Source organism: Camelina sativa, chromosome 12, assembly GCF_000633955.1.
Source record: "Camelina sativa cultivar DH55 chromosome 12, Cs, whole genome shotgun sequence".
Lineage (NCBI taxonomy): Eukaryota > Viridiplantae > Streptophyta > Magnoliopsida > Brassicales > Brassicaceae > Camelina > Camelina sativa.
Genome location: NC_025696.1, coordinates 1,680,438 through 1,698,064, shown reverse-complemented (window position 1 = coordinate 1,698,064; position 17,627 = coordinate 1,680,438). Strand labels below are relative to the sequence as shown.

General features: G+C 34.6%; 3 protein-coding genes across 9 annotated transcripts; 2 read left to right on the top strand and 1 right to left on the bottom strand.

Annotated features, from left to right (window-relative positions):
- On the top strand, positions 4,419-9,462 carry LOC104729490 (BEL1-like homeodomain protein 2). Of its 2 annotated transcripts, XM_010448431.2 has the most exons (5): positions 4,419-4,566; positions 4,779-6,031; positions 6,854-7,245; positions 7,755-7,815; positions 8,670-9,263. In XM_010448431.2, the coding sequence occupies exons 2-5, from the start codon at positions 4,835-4,837 to the stop codon at positions 9,261-9,263; spliced, it is 2,244 nt and encodes a 747-aa protein (XP_010446733.1). In that variant the 5' UTR covers positions 4,419-4,566; positions 4,779-4,834. The 2 variants fall into 2 exon arrangements, with proteins under 2 accessions (XP_010446733.1, XP_019089796.1); XM_019234251.1 differs by lacking the exon at positions 4,419-4,566 and having other exon boundaries at positions 4,835-6,031; positions 8,670-9,462.
- Positions 11,118-14,127, top strand: LOC104733111. Its single transcript, XM_010452723.1, has 10 exons — positions 11,118-11,134; positions 11,580-11,712; positions 11,804-11,914; positions 12,068-12,175; positions 12,505-12,785; positions 12,870-12,969; positions 13,061-13,120; positions 13,197-13,283; positions 13,370-13,495; positions 13,601-14,127. Exons 1-10 carry the CDS (start codon positions 11,118-11,120, stop codon positions 13,904-13,906), a joined length of 1,329 nt encoding a protein of 442 aa, XP_010451025.1. The 3' UTR covers positions 13,907-14,127.
- LOC109128170 lies at positions 14,442-16,679 on the bottom strand. Of its 6 annotated transcripts, none has more exons than XR_002034619.1 (10): positions 16,418-16,679; positions 16,177-16,232; positions 15,865-16,004; positions 15,668-15,784; positions 15,508-15,558; positions 15,321-15,401; positions 15,154-15,221; positions 14,984-15,063; positions 14,652-14,698; positions 14,442-14,564 (listed from the first exon to the last, which is right to left on the bottom strand). XR_002034619.1 is itself a non-coding variant. In XM_019233994.1 (10 exons), exons 3-8 carry the CDS (start codon positions 15,973-15,975, stop codon positions 15,056-15,058), a joined length of 360 nt encoding a protein of 119 aa, XP_019089539.1. In that variant the 5' UTR covers positions 15,976-15,978; positions 16,177-16,232; positions 16,418-16,679; the 3' UTR covers positions 14,442-14,564; positions 14,652-14,698; positions 14,984-15,055. The 6 variants fall into 6 exon arrangements, 1 of the variants encoding a protein (XP_019089539.1); XR_002034618.1 differs by having other exon boundaries at positions 15,865-15,978; XR_002034622.1 differs by having other exon boundaries at positions 15,154-15,184; positions 15,865-15,978.

Below are 17,627 nucleotides of genomic sequence, written 5' to 3'. Positions count from 1 at the left end.
AAAAAAAAAAAAAAAAATCTTCATTTCTTGCCCCTACCTTTTTCCCATTAAAGCGTGATGATTTTGGACATACATGAAGTATTTGTGGTTTGCTCGCAGAGAAAATATGAACGGTTAGATGTACCATCATTAGGTGAGGATTTCCCAAATTAAACTGAAGTTAATTAGTGCATAATTGTAGTCTCTTTAAGACTCAATGTTAATTTGATCATTAAACAGAAATTCATTCGTCTGATTACGTTTACATCATTAATAACTAGTCACCTTGTTCAGATTCATTTTTTTTATCTTCATGGTGATATCTACACCGAAGTTTTCGCAAATAACTCACGGGAAGTAACATTATTCGAAATTTGAAAAGACAAGTTAAATACACTGAGATAGTAATAGTGGACGATTTTTTAAAAAATGTCATGATTCCTACTAGATTTTTATAGTTTTCATGCACACACGTTACATATGTATATATATGTTTGTATTAAAAACACAAACAAATGCACAATTTCTCAAAGGCAATCTGAAAGAGAGTAGTCAGCTTGTTTGGTCGCACCTTTAAACAAAAAAACACTAAAGTTGTAAAAATAACAGTGCCTAAAAAGCGATTGTAAAAAGTAAAAAACAGAGAAAAAGAGTTGAAAATATTATAAACCAATTAAATAAAATAAAAAAATAAAGACTAAAGGAACAATTTGATTGACACCAAAAGGACAAGAAATGGAATAAGAAGGGACCATCACTGCCATTTTCACAACTCCCTCTCCCATTACTCATGTAAACAAAACTCAATTTAATTTGTGTCTTTCTAATCGACTTTATTAGTTTTTATATAAGGAAACTTCTTAGCAAATAGAAGCATAGAGTTAAGAATGAAACAAAAACAAATTTCATCTAGTTTTCTCTTTTTATCCTGTCCATTCCCAATCATGACATGATTTAGTTACCTATGAAAGTTATTATTATGTGTATGCTAATTCTAGTCTTCATACTAAAATGGTGGCGATCGTCCATCTATATTGGAGCTATGCAACGGGAGTTTAATATTCTGCTGATTTTCGTTCTTGCATAAAATTTAGTTTAAAATTGTTATAAGTAAATGCTAATGGTATTTATTGGCGGAATGGAATTTATTTTCATTTTATTATCTTAAATCACTATTTGCAAACACTACCAAAAATATTTAGGTGAAAAGAATGTAATTCGGACGACTTTCAAATCCATGAGGCATAATGGTGTCCAGAATTTCATATGACGACGATTGATGGATATGAAACTATATGATATATTGACAAGACAATAAATCAAACCTACGTGGCTATGAGCCTATATATGAGTCCTTGTAAAAGCTTTTATCTAATCAAAGCTTCTTCTTTTTTTCCTTTAGAAAAGTGGTGACTGTTATCTTCTAACCACATATATAAATCAAATAAAACCTATAATGTACTCTAGTTTTATCGATTCTACATACTCATAATATCTCTTGGTTGTCGATTAAACAAACTGTTCAAATATTTCCTTAATTATAGATTCGTGAGTTTTGATAGCAAACATTTCCTTCTTCTAATTGACGAGTTATACGGGCTTTTCGATCGTCCATATTCTTTTTGGAGTAATGGTCATAGCAAGTAAATTAGTCTCTTTTGTGTTGACGCATGACTCGAACCCAAAACACACCAGTAAAACTACCAGCGCACGAGGTTGCTAAAAAACATAAACATATATCAATAACAATAAAACACATTACATAGATAAGTGCTCTTTGGTTTTCAAGATGCGTAAGAAATCAATGAAAATAATATACGAGATTATGATGAATGTTCATGTGAGGTGGAGAAATGACAAACGTGTCGAAATAAAAATGAAAAACACTAATAAATACGTTGAAGATTAGACAAATTTGACACCATTGGAGATATTATGATAAAAGCAGAGCAAAAGGATCCATTACAAGTTGGCTTTGGTGGGTAAGAGTATAAATGCCTAAAGAAGGAGATCCTCTCCACACGTACGCAAAAAGGAAGGTTCGGCACGTAACGGATGGTGGTGCATACGTGCGAACGGAGGATGGGATTCACGTGAGAGATTCACGTACCCGATCAAATATTTTTGGTAAAAGAGAACCATTTATATAAATTATAAAAGCAAAATAAAATCGAAAAAAATATCGGTAGGAGAGGGTTGAAGGTTGAGCTGTCAGTTTCCATTCCAGGTTTGTAGTTGGAACTTAAAATATTTTGTAGCTAAGCTTTAAAATAAAACCATATTATGAATTTTTACGTTTCTTCATTCTTCGTCATATCTTTTTGTACCGACGAGAAGCCATTCGGATTTATCTTTTACTAGTTTTTATTAATTACCCCAACATGAAGTAACTATGGCAAAAATAAAAATGATATGATTAATTTGACATGATAGATTCCCACATGGTGTCACACAATAAACAAAAGCTCGATGTATATGTTATATAAGTGGACTAATGCTTTTGCTTTCGACGTTTACATTTATTATTTATCCCATTATGGACTTAAAACCTACGGTGCAAAATCCAATATGTCTCTAACCGTTTGTGGGATAGGAATATGCAAGACAACTCGAATTTTGGGAATGCTATTTTTTTAGTAAGACAGACGTGATACGAAATATGTCGTCAGTTTAAGAAAAAAATCCCAATATTCGTATTAACTATGGTGTTCAAATTAGAGACTACTAAGAGCCATACCGGAAAAAGAAACTCATGTACTCGATCGATCTCAAAGCTGTTGAACCAAAAAAACGGTTATGTGTCGATTTCATCGGTTTTCATAGATTATCCCCACACACAAACGTAATTAACATTGTGAGCACTTGACTTCTGATCCTTCCTCCTACCTTTCACACGTGCCAAACATCACGTCCCGCTCGTGCGACCTCTCATCTTATATTGTTTATTTTATACGCCGAAAACACAAAATACATAGACGAAAATTCATTACATTATCCTCCAAGCCATTCCTACTTACATCGTACTCGAACCTCATGTAGTAATAATATATATATGCTTACAAGAGCGATGGTCAGAAAAATAGTTTGGATATATATATAGATTGTGATACTTTTGCATGAGTACTTACAAATTTTGCATATGTAAGATTAAAATGTAATATATGTTACAATGATCACATAATCCCACGTACGTAGAGCTAATTGTCAAAATTTACATCTTACATTTTATTTAACATAGTATTGGTATCTATGTACGTGAGAGATTATGTGATCATTACAAAGAGCTAACTAATAGTATGTAACTAATATGTCATTTAATTTCATTGAAAAGTCGATTCTAAGTCATGATTAATTTGTAGTTAGAACTTAGAATCAATTGATTACATGACACTCATTTGTTTTGGTATAGTGATTACGACACTCGTACGGAATTTTTGAAGAGTCATATTCTCGTTGTAAGGAAAGTTATTTTAAAATTAATATAGACAACAAACAGTCTTTAAACATACGACTAGGTAAATACTGTTTCGCTATGACTGAATACTGACTGCTATACGATGAAATTTATGGTATTTCAAGTTATTTAAGACCCTATATGTATATTGTAAGCTACATTTAAAATAACTTTGTAGACTTTAAATTATATTGCTGATTGATACTAAAGGTCTAGCCTATGCAAATGCATGAGGACTATGAAGCTACGCACCAACAATAACCAGTTTATGTATAAATAGACTTAATTGACCCTCTCTGGAGTTATCCAGTGTAATCAGAAAGTTCACAGAGGAGGGTATTACCGGAAATATGTTTATGACAGTATCTTAATATATAGTATATATATATATATATATTTTGTCACGACAGTATTACTATTTAATATTTATGGTGGTGGTTCGTATCATTGAGATATGACATTGTAACACTTTCTTAAACTATTGATGGCAGCCGACATTTCGTGAAAAAAAAGAAAAAATCTTATAATTCTTATCCTACAATCCTATTGAACTTTTCCCACTAATCAGTGCCGGCGCTGACCCAGTGCACAAAGTGCATTTGCACCATATCACAATATTTTAGAAAAAATTATAAGGATTTTAGGCTCATCAATGTTTCATATTTTGACAAAAAAACTTCAAAATACTGAAAATCTACAAATGAGACCTGTAAATTAGGAGGAAAAAAATTTTTGGCACAAAGTGCAAGAAAAGTTTGAGCCGGCCCTGCCACTAATACCGTATCGTTGAAAATAAAATATTTCAAAGAAACCACAGTTAAAAAAAGAAATCACTGGATTTTGTTTTTGCACGAACAGCTGTTCTTTTAAAAAAAAGAAACCAACTATAATTAATAAAGAAGATTGGTGGGCTTAAAAAGGGTGGCGAAGAAGAAAGAAGAGTGACCTCTCTCTCTCTCTATCATATTTTTCCTTTTCTAATATATATATGTTTTGTTATTATTATATTTTGTAAAATGCTGAATAAACTCCTAGTAACAAAGAAAAGGAGAGTCCAGAAAAGAGAAAGCGAGAGAGAGAGAAAGAAAACGATACCTAAGCTCAATTATCTTCTCTGCAACAAACTCCCAAAGGTAATTCTCTTCTTCTTCTGCTCTCTCTTTGCATACATACATACATATATATAGCTACATACGCACGTACATCTCTCTATGTGTGTTGCTTCATCAGTTATAGATGATGTCGATATAATATAGATCAATAGATGAAAAGAAAAAAACAGTATAAGACCTAGTTGACTCTCTTTCTGAGTTATGTTTTGAATTCTTTGTCTGAATCATTACAGGATCCGATAGGTGATATTTATAAACATATCATGAAGAAGAAGATTGAAGTATTGATATGGGAATAGCTAAAACTTCATCTACTACTTCTACAATTCTTTTGAAGACTCATCACAATAATTCTATGTCCCAAGATTATCATCATCATCAACAACACCAAGGAGGAATCTTCAGCTTCTCTAATGGATTCGACCGATCAGATTCTCCTAATTTAATAGCTCAGCAGAAGCAAGAACATCAAAGGGTAGAAGAGATGGACGAGGAATCCTCAGTCGCCGGAGGAAGTGGGATTCCGGTCTATGAAACTGCCGGAATGTTATCCGAGATGTTTAATTTCCCCGGAAGCAGCCGCGGAAGAAGAGATCTCGACCACGCCGCCCAATCTTTCCGGTCAAATAGGCAGTTGCTTGATGACCAACATCAGAATATTCCGGCCATGAATGCTACGGATTCTGCCACCGCCACAGCTGCCGCCGCCATGCAGTTGTTTTTGATGAATCCACCGCCACCGCAACAACAACCACCGACGTCTCCGTCTTCCACAAGTACCACAAGGAGCCACCACAATTCTTCAACTCTTCACATGTTACTTCCACCAACAACAACTGATCATCATCAGAGCTACGATCATAATAATATGTCTATGCATCAGCTTCCACATCATCATCATCATAACCAACAGATGACGTGGCAGTCTTCTTCTTCCGACCATCATCATCACAACAACCAAACCGAGATCGGGACCATCCACGTGGAAAACAGCGGTGGACGAGGCTTGTCCTTATCTCTCTCATCGTCTCTAGAGGCTGCTGCAAAAGCTGAAGAGTATAGAAACCTTTACTACGGATCCAACTCTTCTAACGCATCATCCCATCATCATCATCAATACAATCAATTCAAGACTCTTCTTGCTAATTCTTCACAGCATCACCAAGTATTAAACCAATTCCGATCATCTCCGACCGCTGCCACGGCTCCTTCCTCTTCCATCGGAGCCGTCAATATCTTAAGACACTCGAGGTTCACAACGGCCGCGCAAGAGTTGTTGGAAGAGCTTTGTAGTGTTGGAAGAGGATTTTTGAAGAAGAACAAACTTAAGAACAGCTCAAACCCTAATACTAGCGGTGGAGACGGCGGTGGTGGTGGCAGCTCTCCTTCGTCGGCTGGAGCAATCAAGGATCATCCTCCTTTATCGGCGTCTGATCGGATTGAGCATCAAAGAAGGAAAGTGAAGCTACTCACCATGCTTGAAGAGGTAAGTTCATATTTAATTATCCAATCTTGATTTTGACTTTGTCCTTAGTGATATTAATTCACACATTTTACGTCAATTTGTTTTTTTCATGAAATTTTCATAAAATTCTCTAATATGTTGCTATATAGTCAAATTGAACCAAAAAATTTAGTATACAACGAAACAAGAAACATGATATGACTGAATTGGTCTTTTGTTTTCTTGATTAACTACTTATTATTTGATTGTTTTGGTAGAGAGTCTGATTACGCAATCCTACCATCTTTACTTTAAAATTAAAAGTTTCATCATTTTTTCGCTCGTGTGACGGTCGTATTAGAGAAGGTGCATTGAATTTTTTGATGCTTAGCGTTTGGTGGAATCGATTAATCAAAGAAAAATGCATTAAATAATTACTAATTTACGATTAATCAAAATTGGCGTTTCCTTCTCCATATAAGCTACTCCCCTTACGTCTTAAAGCTAACCCTTGACGTTACTTATTTGTTTACCCATAATTGAATTATTCTATTTTTTAGCTGACTTGTTTTGTTTTTCTCACTAAAAGATATATTTTATTTTATGCTATACGATAAAATATGCTGTTGGTAGGATTACGAAAACATTGAAGATTCTCTAGTCCTTAATTTCTCTATATAATATTGTCTCGTTTGAACGTATTGGTTAATATCATTTGTTTATTTATTTGATGAAACTCGAACAAAAGAGATTAATCACGTGAATATAAAACACACACGAGTTAACCATAACATTAACTAAAAGAGAAAAACAAATATTAAATAATTATGGATTGTATGATGTATAGTTTTGTTTTGTTGGCAGGTGGACCGACGGTACAACCATTACTGCGAGCAAATGCAGATGGTTGTGAACTCTTTCGATATAATAATGGGCCAAGGTGCAGCGTTACCATACACGGCATTGGCTCAAAAAGCTATGTCGAGGCATTTTCGATGTCTTAAAGATGCGGTCGCAGCTCAGCTTAAGCAGAGTTGTGAACTTCTTGGGGACAAAGATGGAGCGGGAATGTCTTCTTCCGGATTAACTAAAGGCGAAACTCCGCGGTTGCGTTTACTAGAACAGAGTTTACGTCAGCAACGTGCGTTTCACCAAATGGGTATGATGGAACAAGAAGCGTGGCGGCCACAACGCGGTTTGCCTGAACGCTCCGTTAATATCCTTAGAGCTTGGCTCTTCGAGCATTTCCTTCACCCGTAAGTCAATTTTTTTTTTTTTTTTACTTCTCATTAATAATCATTATTATATAAATCAATTACGTTTTGAAAGAATTAAATTCTGAAAAAAAAGCTGAGGAAAGAGTACATCTTTTCTCGTTATTTCACCACTAAAGTTCTTTAGTTCTGTGTCCGTAGAATTTTGCTATTTTATTGTTAGTGAGAGTTAACGAAAAAATGGAAATAAAGCAAAAGAGTAGTGTTTTTGTACTATTTTTCACCTCTCTGACAATTGCTTTATGAGTAAAAACAAAACCGAAAAAATGAATTGAAGCAAAAAAAAAAAAAAACTAGATCTATGATATGTAATCATCAGCTTTTCTTTTGTCTGTTAGATTCTCACGCCCTTGTTAGGAAAAAGTCTGTACTTTTTCTTGCGTCTACTTGATTGTATCGTATATAGTGAAAATATATATAAAGAAAAGAAAATTAGATAATTGAGTTTAGGGCAAAGATAGAGTGATGTCATTTTCTGGTCTCTTTCTCAGGTATCCAAGCGATGCAGATAAACACCTCTTGGCTCGACAGACTGGTTTATCCAGAAATCAGGTCAGTCTATAAATATACATATATATTTCCACAGCCATCAATACAATATAAATATAAAAAAATCTCCATGAATCTAATACCTTGCCTCTAGTTAACCAAGTTGTTAACGTTGAGTTGAATCTTAACCTTGTGGTGACATCTTAAACTAGTCCAAATTTTCACATAGAAATAGCCGCATACATATACGCGCATAAACTAAATGTATTGATTGTACACCAGTCACAATCAAGATTTGCGTTTAAAATGATCATACTCTTAACTTATTTTTTAATGGTTTTATATATGTAGTATATATAGAACTAGATTAACAATTTATCACCCAAATTACATGTTTTTGGCAACTATCATCCAAATCATCTACCCATGTAGCAATTGATAAACATATATATGAATAATTGATAAATAGGAGCTATCATTGAAGATGAGTACCAATGAACCAAAATTATTTGATGAGGTACACTAACTAGTAACTAGCTAGAGATGACTCTATTGCATGGCTTTTGTTTCTTTCCTTTGTTTGGTTTGATATGACTGAGGAACACCATGTGTTTTGCCTTCCACTCACTATTAGCTTTTCTTGGGATTCGTTTAAAGTTATATATATGTACACACACCCACACAAACATAGGAGAGAGAGAGAGAGAGAAAGAGATCGACATTAAAGACTCAAAAGGGACCATTTTCCTCAAGTACATCAAAGTTTGCAGCTTTCAACTATCCCTAAGAGACCCTCAATTTCTTGTATCCCCCCCTACATTAAATAACCACATGACAAAGGAGCCCTCAATTTCTTTGGGTATTATAATTAGATTTACTCAATTGGTAATTTTTTTTTTTTTGTCTTTTCTATTCAGGTGTCAAATTGGTTCATTAATGCTAGGGTTCGTTTATGGAAACCAATGGTGGAAGAAATGTATCAACAAGAATCAAAAGAAAGAGAAAGAGAAGAGGAATTAGAAGTTAACGAAGAAGATCAAGAAACAAAAAACAGCAACAACGACAAGAGCACGAAATCCAACAACAATGAAAGCAACTTCACTGCCTCTCGGACCACTTCACAAACTCCAATAATAACCGCACCAGACGTATCAGACGCAGACGCAGACGCGGCAGTAGCAGTAGCGACAGGCCACCGTCTAAGATCCGACATTAATGCTTACGAAAACGACCCTTCATCGCTTCTACTCCCTTCCTCTTATTCCAACGCCGCCGCTTCGTCTGCCGACTTGGGTTCTCGTTACGGTGGTTCGGCCGCGTTTTCCGCGGTTGCCACGTGTCAACAAGGTGTTGGCGGGTTCGATGATGATGCTGACATGGGTGGTGTTAACGTCATAAGGTTTGGGACAAACCCTACCGGTGACGTGTCACTCACGCTTGGTTTACGCCACGCTGGAAACATGCCTGATAAAGACCCTTCTTTTTGCGTTAGAGAGTTTGGGGGTTTCTAGTTTGCTCTTTTTATTAACTCCATTTAATTAATTATTAGTCTCCATTTTTCATTTTTACCTTTTTAAATGAAAATTCTATTTAGCCTCTTTAAAAGATTAATACTGTACTTTTAGTTTAGCCTTTTTTGTTTTCTCTATCTCGTAAACGATATGTAAATCCCTTCTCAAATTACAATGTACAACATAGATTTGATCCTTATTTATTTAATTAATTTCTCAAGATTTCATTAATTGTTTTAAATTTTTGTTTGGTTATTTTTCTTTCATGCACACTGTACTGATACACTGATACAAATCCCAAATCGTTCGAAATCACTGATTTACAACACAATCACATAGATTCACTTACCATGGTACAAGCTTGTCGAGGTGACGCAAGTTTTGGGCCATTTATAAGAAAACTGATTGGCCCAAACGTCTTTTATTGCGGTTCGGCCTTCGGCGTATCAATTTTTTTATTCTATAGAAAGATAATACAAGTTTTCTATCAATGAGATATACATGAGAATTCTCTCTCTATATTGAAAAAAGTAATAAAGATCAATAAAAAGGTGGGAATCCGGCCAAAGGATCAAAAATGTATTATTGAAAAAAATACCACGTATAATAACTTAATAAGTAACAGCCTAACAGGTTATATTACGACAGTAAATAATAACAGATTATTTTTTCAATAATACAAATAATGAGATTTTTTTTTTCTTCTTTCAAATTATCCTGATATTAGATACATACATAAAAATACACATCCAACACATATGGGTTGTTGTTTCTTGAATGTGGCATTATATATATGACCTTAATTTTGTAAAACATCATGGTATATAGTATATATGTACATGAATTTTTTTATAAACTTCGACAATTCAAGATATGGCTAAAATAAATTTATGTATATGCGGCCTAAACCTTTTTTTTTTTTTTTTATCTCTGAGTTGATATAGATAGCAAATAAAAACAAGAAGAAAAACAGATTCATTAAAGTATTACTTTGAGGTGAATAATAATACAACACTCGCTAGAACCTCCTACTCATTTTTTTTGTACTTTTTTTCTTTTTTTTTTTTTACCTTCATTTCATTTTGTCAGATTCATTAAAGTATTAGGAAAAAAGGACAGAGAAAGGAAAAAGACCGGTAAACCTAAGAAGGAGAAGCATACATTGACATATATATAAGTGTATAACACCGTGCCGATAAGTCAAATGCATGTATATCTATCTTCCATGCTTAGCGGAACTGGAACCTGTTATTTGTTGCATAAATAATTTGAGGAATGAGTTATGACATTCATATAATACCTTTTACAAACATTTCTATAATAGTTCTGTTGAATTACTGGCTAGTGGTTTAGTAGTCCTCACTACAACTATTACTAACTCAGTCGGCCAAAGTACCATCATCTTGAGAAATGAGAAAAATGGAAACTGATATAGTCATAAATACTTGAGAATCTACCTTGTTGCATGCGACACACATTATTTTCTACTAATAATTAACAAATGATATGTCGACGATATGTAATGATGTATCATGAGTTCACGTTCATATATGAACCCTACAAATAATTAACAAATGATTTATAAAATCTCTGTATGTTCTTCTCAATCTCTAGTATAAACAAATAAAATATTCCTTTTTTTAATAGATATATCTTGCAGTCTTACTCTATGAATAGTTTCTACTATGTTTTATGCTTAAAGAAGATTAAACCTCTTGTCTTCACTGCATTTATGCTCCTTGTTTTGTGTATATCAAAGGGAAACGATCACTTTCAGAAAAATTCAATTTGCTTCAATGGTAGCTGAAGATTTAACAAAAAAAGGTTGGTGGGTGAAAGATTAAGGAAGATAAAATGGGTGATTTTGGAAGGTAGTTTGTACGTTGTTCTGCTATATATACTTATTTTGAACAAACTCTTTGAGTATTCCTCTAAACAAAACCACTCTAGAGATTCTAATTCGAATATTTTCAGATGAGCAGCATAAACAAGTAAGCGTTAGCTACTTAGCTCTAACTTCATATATAAACCATTTTAGTTCCCAAGCTCCATGCTTTATTTTAGGTTTGACTAAAAACACACAAAATATGATTATTTTGTTTCAGGATGATAGGATTCAAAGACAGAACAATACAGAGACAAAATCACAAACGTTCAAAGAGGTTGCCATTTTCTTCATGTTTTAATTTTGGTCAAAATGTTTTAGGATTATATAGATTCATTATTTGTTTTTTCTTTTCTGTGTATTTGATTATGATATAAATTTCTTTATCAATGTTCTGATCTTAAATGTACTGATTGAAACTTTGGCTGCAGTTATCCAGGAAACAAAAGAGTTGAAGTTGATCACATAAGTCGTTTGTCTCTCAATAATGGTTTCCTCAAACTGGAGGAGAAACTATCACCTAATGTTAATGTTATGAAAGTCCAAAACTCCCTTAAACATGAGGTTTTAAATATGTGAACTTCTCTCACAACCGTTTTCAGATCACATGCTCTAATCCACTCACTTTGGTCGTCCTTTTTGATTATGCATGCAGATTACAGACCTTGAGAAAATATTACAGAGACAGTTTGATGTTCGTAACGATTTAGAAATGGCATTGGGTTATAGAGAAACTTCTCAAGACGACAATATCTTCACTCCCAAGGTACTTACTATTAGTCAGATCTCCTCAGCAACAAGTCAATTTTGGTCCATTTCCCCCCTTTCGATGATGATTCTTTGGTTCATCAACCTCAGACCAGTCTCCATCTTTTTATTAATTGCTTTGACAAATAACTAAATGTTGGATGTTATGCAGCCTACTTCAGAATTGATCAAGGAAATTGCGACACTCGAGTTAGAAGTTTCGAATTTAGAACAGTACCTTTTATGGCTATATCGAAAAGCTTTTGGTCAACAAGCATCAGTACATATATCTCCATCATCAAAAAAGCAGAGCTCAGTTTCACCAAAATCAACTCTTACAAGTAAATGTCCAGACTTCTCAAGAGAACATGAGAATCAAGGAATTGAATATCGGTGTTTCTCCTTTGAAAATAGATGTTCCACCGAGAGTGACATATATAATTCTAATGTTCGCCGATGCCAATCCTTGCTTAATCAACGGTCCACTTTCAGCAACAGAGTATCCTCACCACAAGAGTCCATCAAAGAAGTAAGTCCCCTGCAACATGGTTTCTTTATCCTGTAAATGGCATTCTATAACTTATTTGTTTTGTTTACATCATAAAGCAGTATATAGCAAACGGATCAAGTATTGGAATTTGGATGGCAGATCACATACCTATAATGACTCCAAACAAGTTATCAGAAGAGATGATAAAGTATGTGTCGACTATGTACTGCAAATATGCAGACACTCGGTTTCTTTCTTCGACAAGCAAGTTGTGGAGCTTCAGGAAAAGCTCTGCTTTCGATGACCAATTCGAATCATGTGGACCGTATAACTCGATGATCGAAGTGTCACATATTAAAAGGAAAGGACATGACTTTGAGCTGATGCTTCGACAATTCAGGTAAAAAAACACACACACACAGAGATTTTGCTTTCTTCACTTAGTGTTTTGTTTATAGACATTGGCTTATTATAAATTACACAGACTCCTTACTAAACAATTGGAAGATGTTGATCTGAGAAAGTTGACGCATCAAGAGAAACTTGCGTTCTGGATTAATGTTCATAACTCACTTGTGATGCACGTAAGGTTTTTTTTTTGTCGTTCTTCTTTTTTTATCTTTCTAATTTGTGAATTTCATTGAAGTTAAAGACTGTTTTTAATGTTTCTGCCAGACATTTTTAGTTAATGGGATTCCAAGGAACAACGGGAAGAGATTCTTGCTATTCTCTAAGGTAAGAAAAAAAACCAGAAACCCTAACCAAAAAAACTTGAGAAAATGCTTGAGATTCAATCGGCTAAATTTTGCAGCCAGCTTACAACATAGGAGGTCGTGTGATGAGCATAGATTTATTGCAAAACTCTATTCTTCTCAGCCGAATGCCTTGTCCCCAACAGGTCACTACTTTAGCTACCACAATCCTTACAATTTTATCACAATTTTATCCGTCCAGTGAAGAAGCCTATTTTCTCCCTGCTTACAGTGGTTGCGGTTGTTACTCACCTCAAAAAAACGCACAACCAGAGATGACTACCAAGAATACTCCCTTGAGCATCCAGAGCCTCTGTTATACTTTGCTCTCTGTTCCGGAAATCACTCTGATCCCGCGGTACATCGTCACATCCTCTCTACATATATGCAGTATGCACCACACAGATATATACAAACATTTAATACCCTTACTGGACTAATTTTTACATCTTTTGGGTCATAGGTTCGAGTATATACGGCTGAGAGTATATACCTAGAGCTGGAAACCGCAAAAGAAGAGTACATCCGCGCAAACATTGGGTTCAGAAATGACCAGAAACTAATCTTACCAAAGATCATAGAGTCTTTCAGCAAAGACTTGGGTCTGAATCAAGCGGCATTGATGGAGACGATCCAAGAATGTCTCCCGGAACCCATGAGGTATACAATTAAGAAACTCAACATGGGAAGATCTCGAAAGAGTATCATAGAATCGATCCCACACAATTTCGGGTACCGGTATCTGATAGCAAGAGAACTCATCAAATGAAGAAGTTTCTAAGTTAGTTTTGTTGCTTACTTTCCATCTTAATATCCATCAGTCTTCTTATTTGATGAAGAGTCAAAACACTTGATTCTTGATTTTGTTCTGTTTCTTAGCTTTCCACCATAATAGAAACAAACAAATCCAACAAGGAAGCTCTTCCCGTTTGCTTTTTACTCAAGCTGAGCCTCAATCACTGCCATCGATCCATCGTATCTTAACGGTCCCACCTGTTACATTACACTTCTATTGGCTTTCAAACTCGCAGACGCTTCTAAATTGATTTGAAAGACTTATTTTAAAAGTGGTTTCATACTTTATTTGCTTGGATGGTAAGAATATCTGCACCGAGCCGAGTTCTCTGATTGGTATCATTACAGCTTCTTCACACAATGCTTGGACTTTGGAGATCACTTCCTGAGTAACCTGTAAAATAAGAAAGTTTACTATGCTTATTAGTTACTTGACTTGAAACTGTAACACTTCTAGTGGTAATAACTAATCTGAGTTTCTTATACAAAATCTACAGAGCTTGCCTTCGGTTTCTCTGACGATTTTTTCAATGTCGCGACCGGATAAAGAGTGAGGCTGACTCTTCAGTTTAGTTTTAAAAAGTAAACTTTCTGACGTTCGGATCCGGCAATGGTACATACATTCTCTTCACCTAACAAAGTAATAAAAATGGATATAATCAGATACTTTCCTTAGCAACTGGTGGGTATGAAAATCCTGGTGACGATAATGTTCTTACCAAACTAAGCACTGCATCATCCTACTCCTGTGGCTTGTTAGTAGCTCCTGCAAAAAAACATTATATCCAAGTAAATGATTAGGGTAACGAAAAACAGAATATATGCCCAACTGATACTCAGAGATGCACACAGAGTGAAGATTTGGTTTGATAAAGACTAAATTAGTTGGAATCATATTTATCATGTGACAAGATGTTTATCATGCACGATCGTGATTCAAGGAGCACTTGGGTCAAATACAACTTATATGGTATTATTGTCTAGAACTCAGGTAAGAGTAGGCTCTCTGCCTAATTAACTTATAAGACAGGAAAGGGTAAATAGTACATACTTGATCCATAATATCACAGAAGGTTGCCTGGATATTGCAACTTGAAATAGCGTATTAACAAGCTTCTTAGCCTCACCCACCTGTAATCAGTACAGCAAAATCAGTTAATCTGTTGGAATTATAAAAAATATTTCAAGAAGCCTTAAGAGTGCAGTGACAGAAGCACACACCCATTTTGAAGTCAAAGAAGATGCTGAGACACTGGAAAACGTTGCATGTGACGTTTAGTATAACACAACTCCAAGCCATAAAATTCAGATACATGATTAATCTCTATTAGTATACAGAAAATGCAAACTGATTACTGAGTAGTTGGAAATCGAATAAGAGAACTCACCTGCTCAACTGTTTGGCAATGCGCAAACAAGATCACCTTCTCCTGTGATTGGCATAATACTCGTGAATCAGATTAAGATCCCTAGGAGCAAAAAGTTGTCTTAAGCCTACGAGAGAGATTTGACTTACCTACGAGAGAGAACAAAATAGCAAGAACCAACTAAATTCAATGAAAGAGTTCTTCTTACCTCTGCAGCAGCAGAGAGCACACGGATGGAACGCAAGAGCCAACTGTTGTCCTGCAACATCAAAACAAGCAGCATAATGATCCACTAAAGTTTCATTCTTTCTCAGTCATTAAAAAAAAAAAAAAAAAAAAAGATGATTACATCAAAGAGTTCTTTTTACCTCTGCACCATCAGCGAGCACACTAGTAATTGTTGCAATTAAATATGAAGAAGTACAAATTAAGAAAGAATCTGAGCTAAAGATCCCGTAAAACCCAGACCAAGAACCGGAGAAACCCTTATAACACAAGATAAAAAGTAGGTTAGAAACAATCCAGGTGATAGGCAATAGAGAAGAGAAGAGGTCTGAGAAGAAACCTTGCCGAGCAATTGGACCATAGATAGATACTGTGGATAGATAAGGAACAATGGCTTTGCATCATCCCTCTTACAGAGAGAGTGGCTTACTTCGACATATGTATGGATCATCGCCTGAGAAAGAAAAAAAAAAAACAGACCTGAAAGTACAAATTAGTAATCAGTTTCATCCTAATTGTTTCAAACTAGTAATTGTTGCAAATAAATCTGAACAAGTACAAATTAAGAAAGAACCTGAGATAAAAGAAAAGTATGTTGGAACTCAAATAAATAGTGAGTTGATTGATTAGTGAAGGATGACTGAAACAATACCTCAAGGGGAGGTTCTTCGGGCGTCGGAAATTGTAGGGATCGGCCGCGTTACACATCTGCAACAAACATGAAACAATCGAAGAAGAACAAGGAAGGTTGTTCATCAGATACAAAGCCAAGACTCTAAAAAAAGCTACTTTGCTTATATACCAAACAGAGTCAGTCGGAGACTTATTACGAGAGAGAGAGAGAGAGATAGCAAATCGAACGGACCCGAAGAAGAAGAAGAAAGGGGACGAACCAGAGAAGAAGTGCGGAGATATAGCGCCGGGAAAGTTGGCAGTGGCTGAACAAGAGACGCGAGAGACAGATCCGACGAGGTTTTAGGGTTTTGAGAAACAGTAACTGAGTCACGAAACGAGTTGCGATCTTGCGGATTAGGGTTTCACGTTCTGAGATTAAGGAAAGGCGGAGAGATTGGCTTACTTGGGACACCTACATACATGGATCATCATCGCTCGGCTTCATAGACTTGAGACTCTCGGTCTCGGGAGAGCGTGTGATTTCTCAAGTGACTAAGAGGAATAGTAGACGAGTGAAGAAGAGCGTATTTATAAAGATTTGACTCGAAAAGAAATAGGAAACCTTTGTTTCCTTTTTTACAGTTTTTTTAATTATAAAACTTTTTACAAGGAACGGTGTGGGTTTTTTTGTTTATGGCTCTCCACAGAGAAACAAATTGGGCTTTTTAGAAACTACTAATAAAGGCCCACCATGTTATGTTCCCGGTTCATATTTAATTCGAGTTGGTTTGCTTAATAACAAAATTCGATAAGATAATAAGATAATAATTTTTTTGAAATCCCTATGTAAAATATGATCCCATTAATATCATAAATTAATAATCATATAAATTTATATATATATATGCTGATATAATAATATATATTTTTTCTAAAGCTCATATCTATAAAACAATTGTTATGTTGTATTTTCAAACTATAATGATATAAAATATTTTGTAACATGTAGTAAAGATAGTTACATTTTTTTTTTAAGTTTTCAATTTCTAGATATCCATCATTTATATTTTGATAGTTTGATTGACTATTAAAATACAACAACTGATATTATTATTCTTAAACTTGAATTTATGTATGTCATGTGTATAGGTGAATTTGTCTATTGTATTTATAATTTATTGTTAATAATGTTTTCTAAATATTACAAATTCAATTTCAATTACATAAAATTTAGAATATCCAAAAGTCTAATATATAAATATATCTGTAAATTAATATCGTTATAAATTAATAAAATATATTGATCACAACATTATTAATTTATAGAGGTTTTACTGTATATGAGACTTTTTGAAGTTTCTAAGAGACAAGCTAAAACACTGAAAAACAATACAAAATAGTACCTGAAGAAGCTCAAACGCAGCACATGCTTTGAGTGTTAAATTATGATTGCTCAACGTCGTTACAAATCTTCCAATTTCAGCCCCA

Coding starts and splice junctions, on each gene's coding strand:
- LOC104729490 (XM_019234251.1), top strand. CDS start 4,835: ATGGGAATAGCTAAAACTTCATCTACTACTTCTACAATTCTTTTGAAG. Junction 7,246..7,754: donor TTCGAGCATTTCCTTCACCC/GTAAGTCAATTT, acceptor TCTCTTTCTCAG/GTATCCAAGCGATGCAGATA. Junction 7,816..8,669: donor CTGGTTTATCCAGAAATCAG/GTCAGTCTATAA, acceptor TTTTCTATTCAG/GTGTCAAATTGGTTCATTAA.
- LOC104733111 (XM_010452723.1), top strand. Junction 13,284..13,369: donor GAATGCCTTGTCCCCAACAG/GTCACTACTTTA, acceptor CCCTGCTTACAG/TGGTTGCGGTTGTTACTCAC. Junction 13,496..13,600: donor GAAATCACTCTGATCCCGCG/GTACATCGTCAC, acceptor TTTGGGTCATAG/GTTCGAGTATATACGGCTGA.
- LOC109128170 (XM_019233994.1), bottom strand. CDS start 15,975: ATGATCCATACATATGTCGAAGTAAGCCACTCTCTCTGTAAGAGGGAT. Junction 15,363..15,507: donor TGCTCTCTGCTGCTGCAGAG/GTAAGAAGAACT, acceptor TGCCAATCACAG/GAGAAGGTGATCTTGTTTGC. Junction 15,185..15,320: donor ATTGCCAAACAGTTGAGCAG/GTGAGTTCTCTT, acceptor AACGTTTTCCAG/TGTCTCAGCATCTTCTTTGA.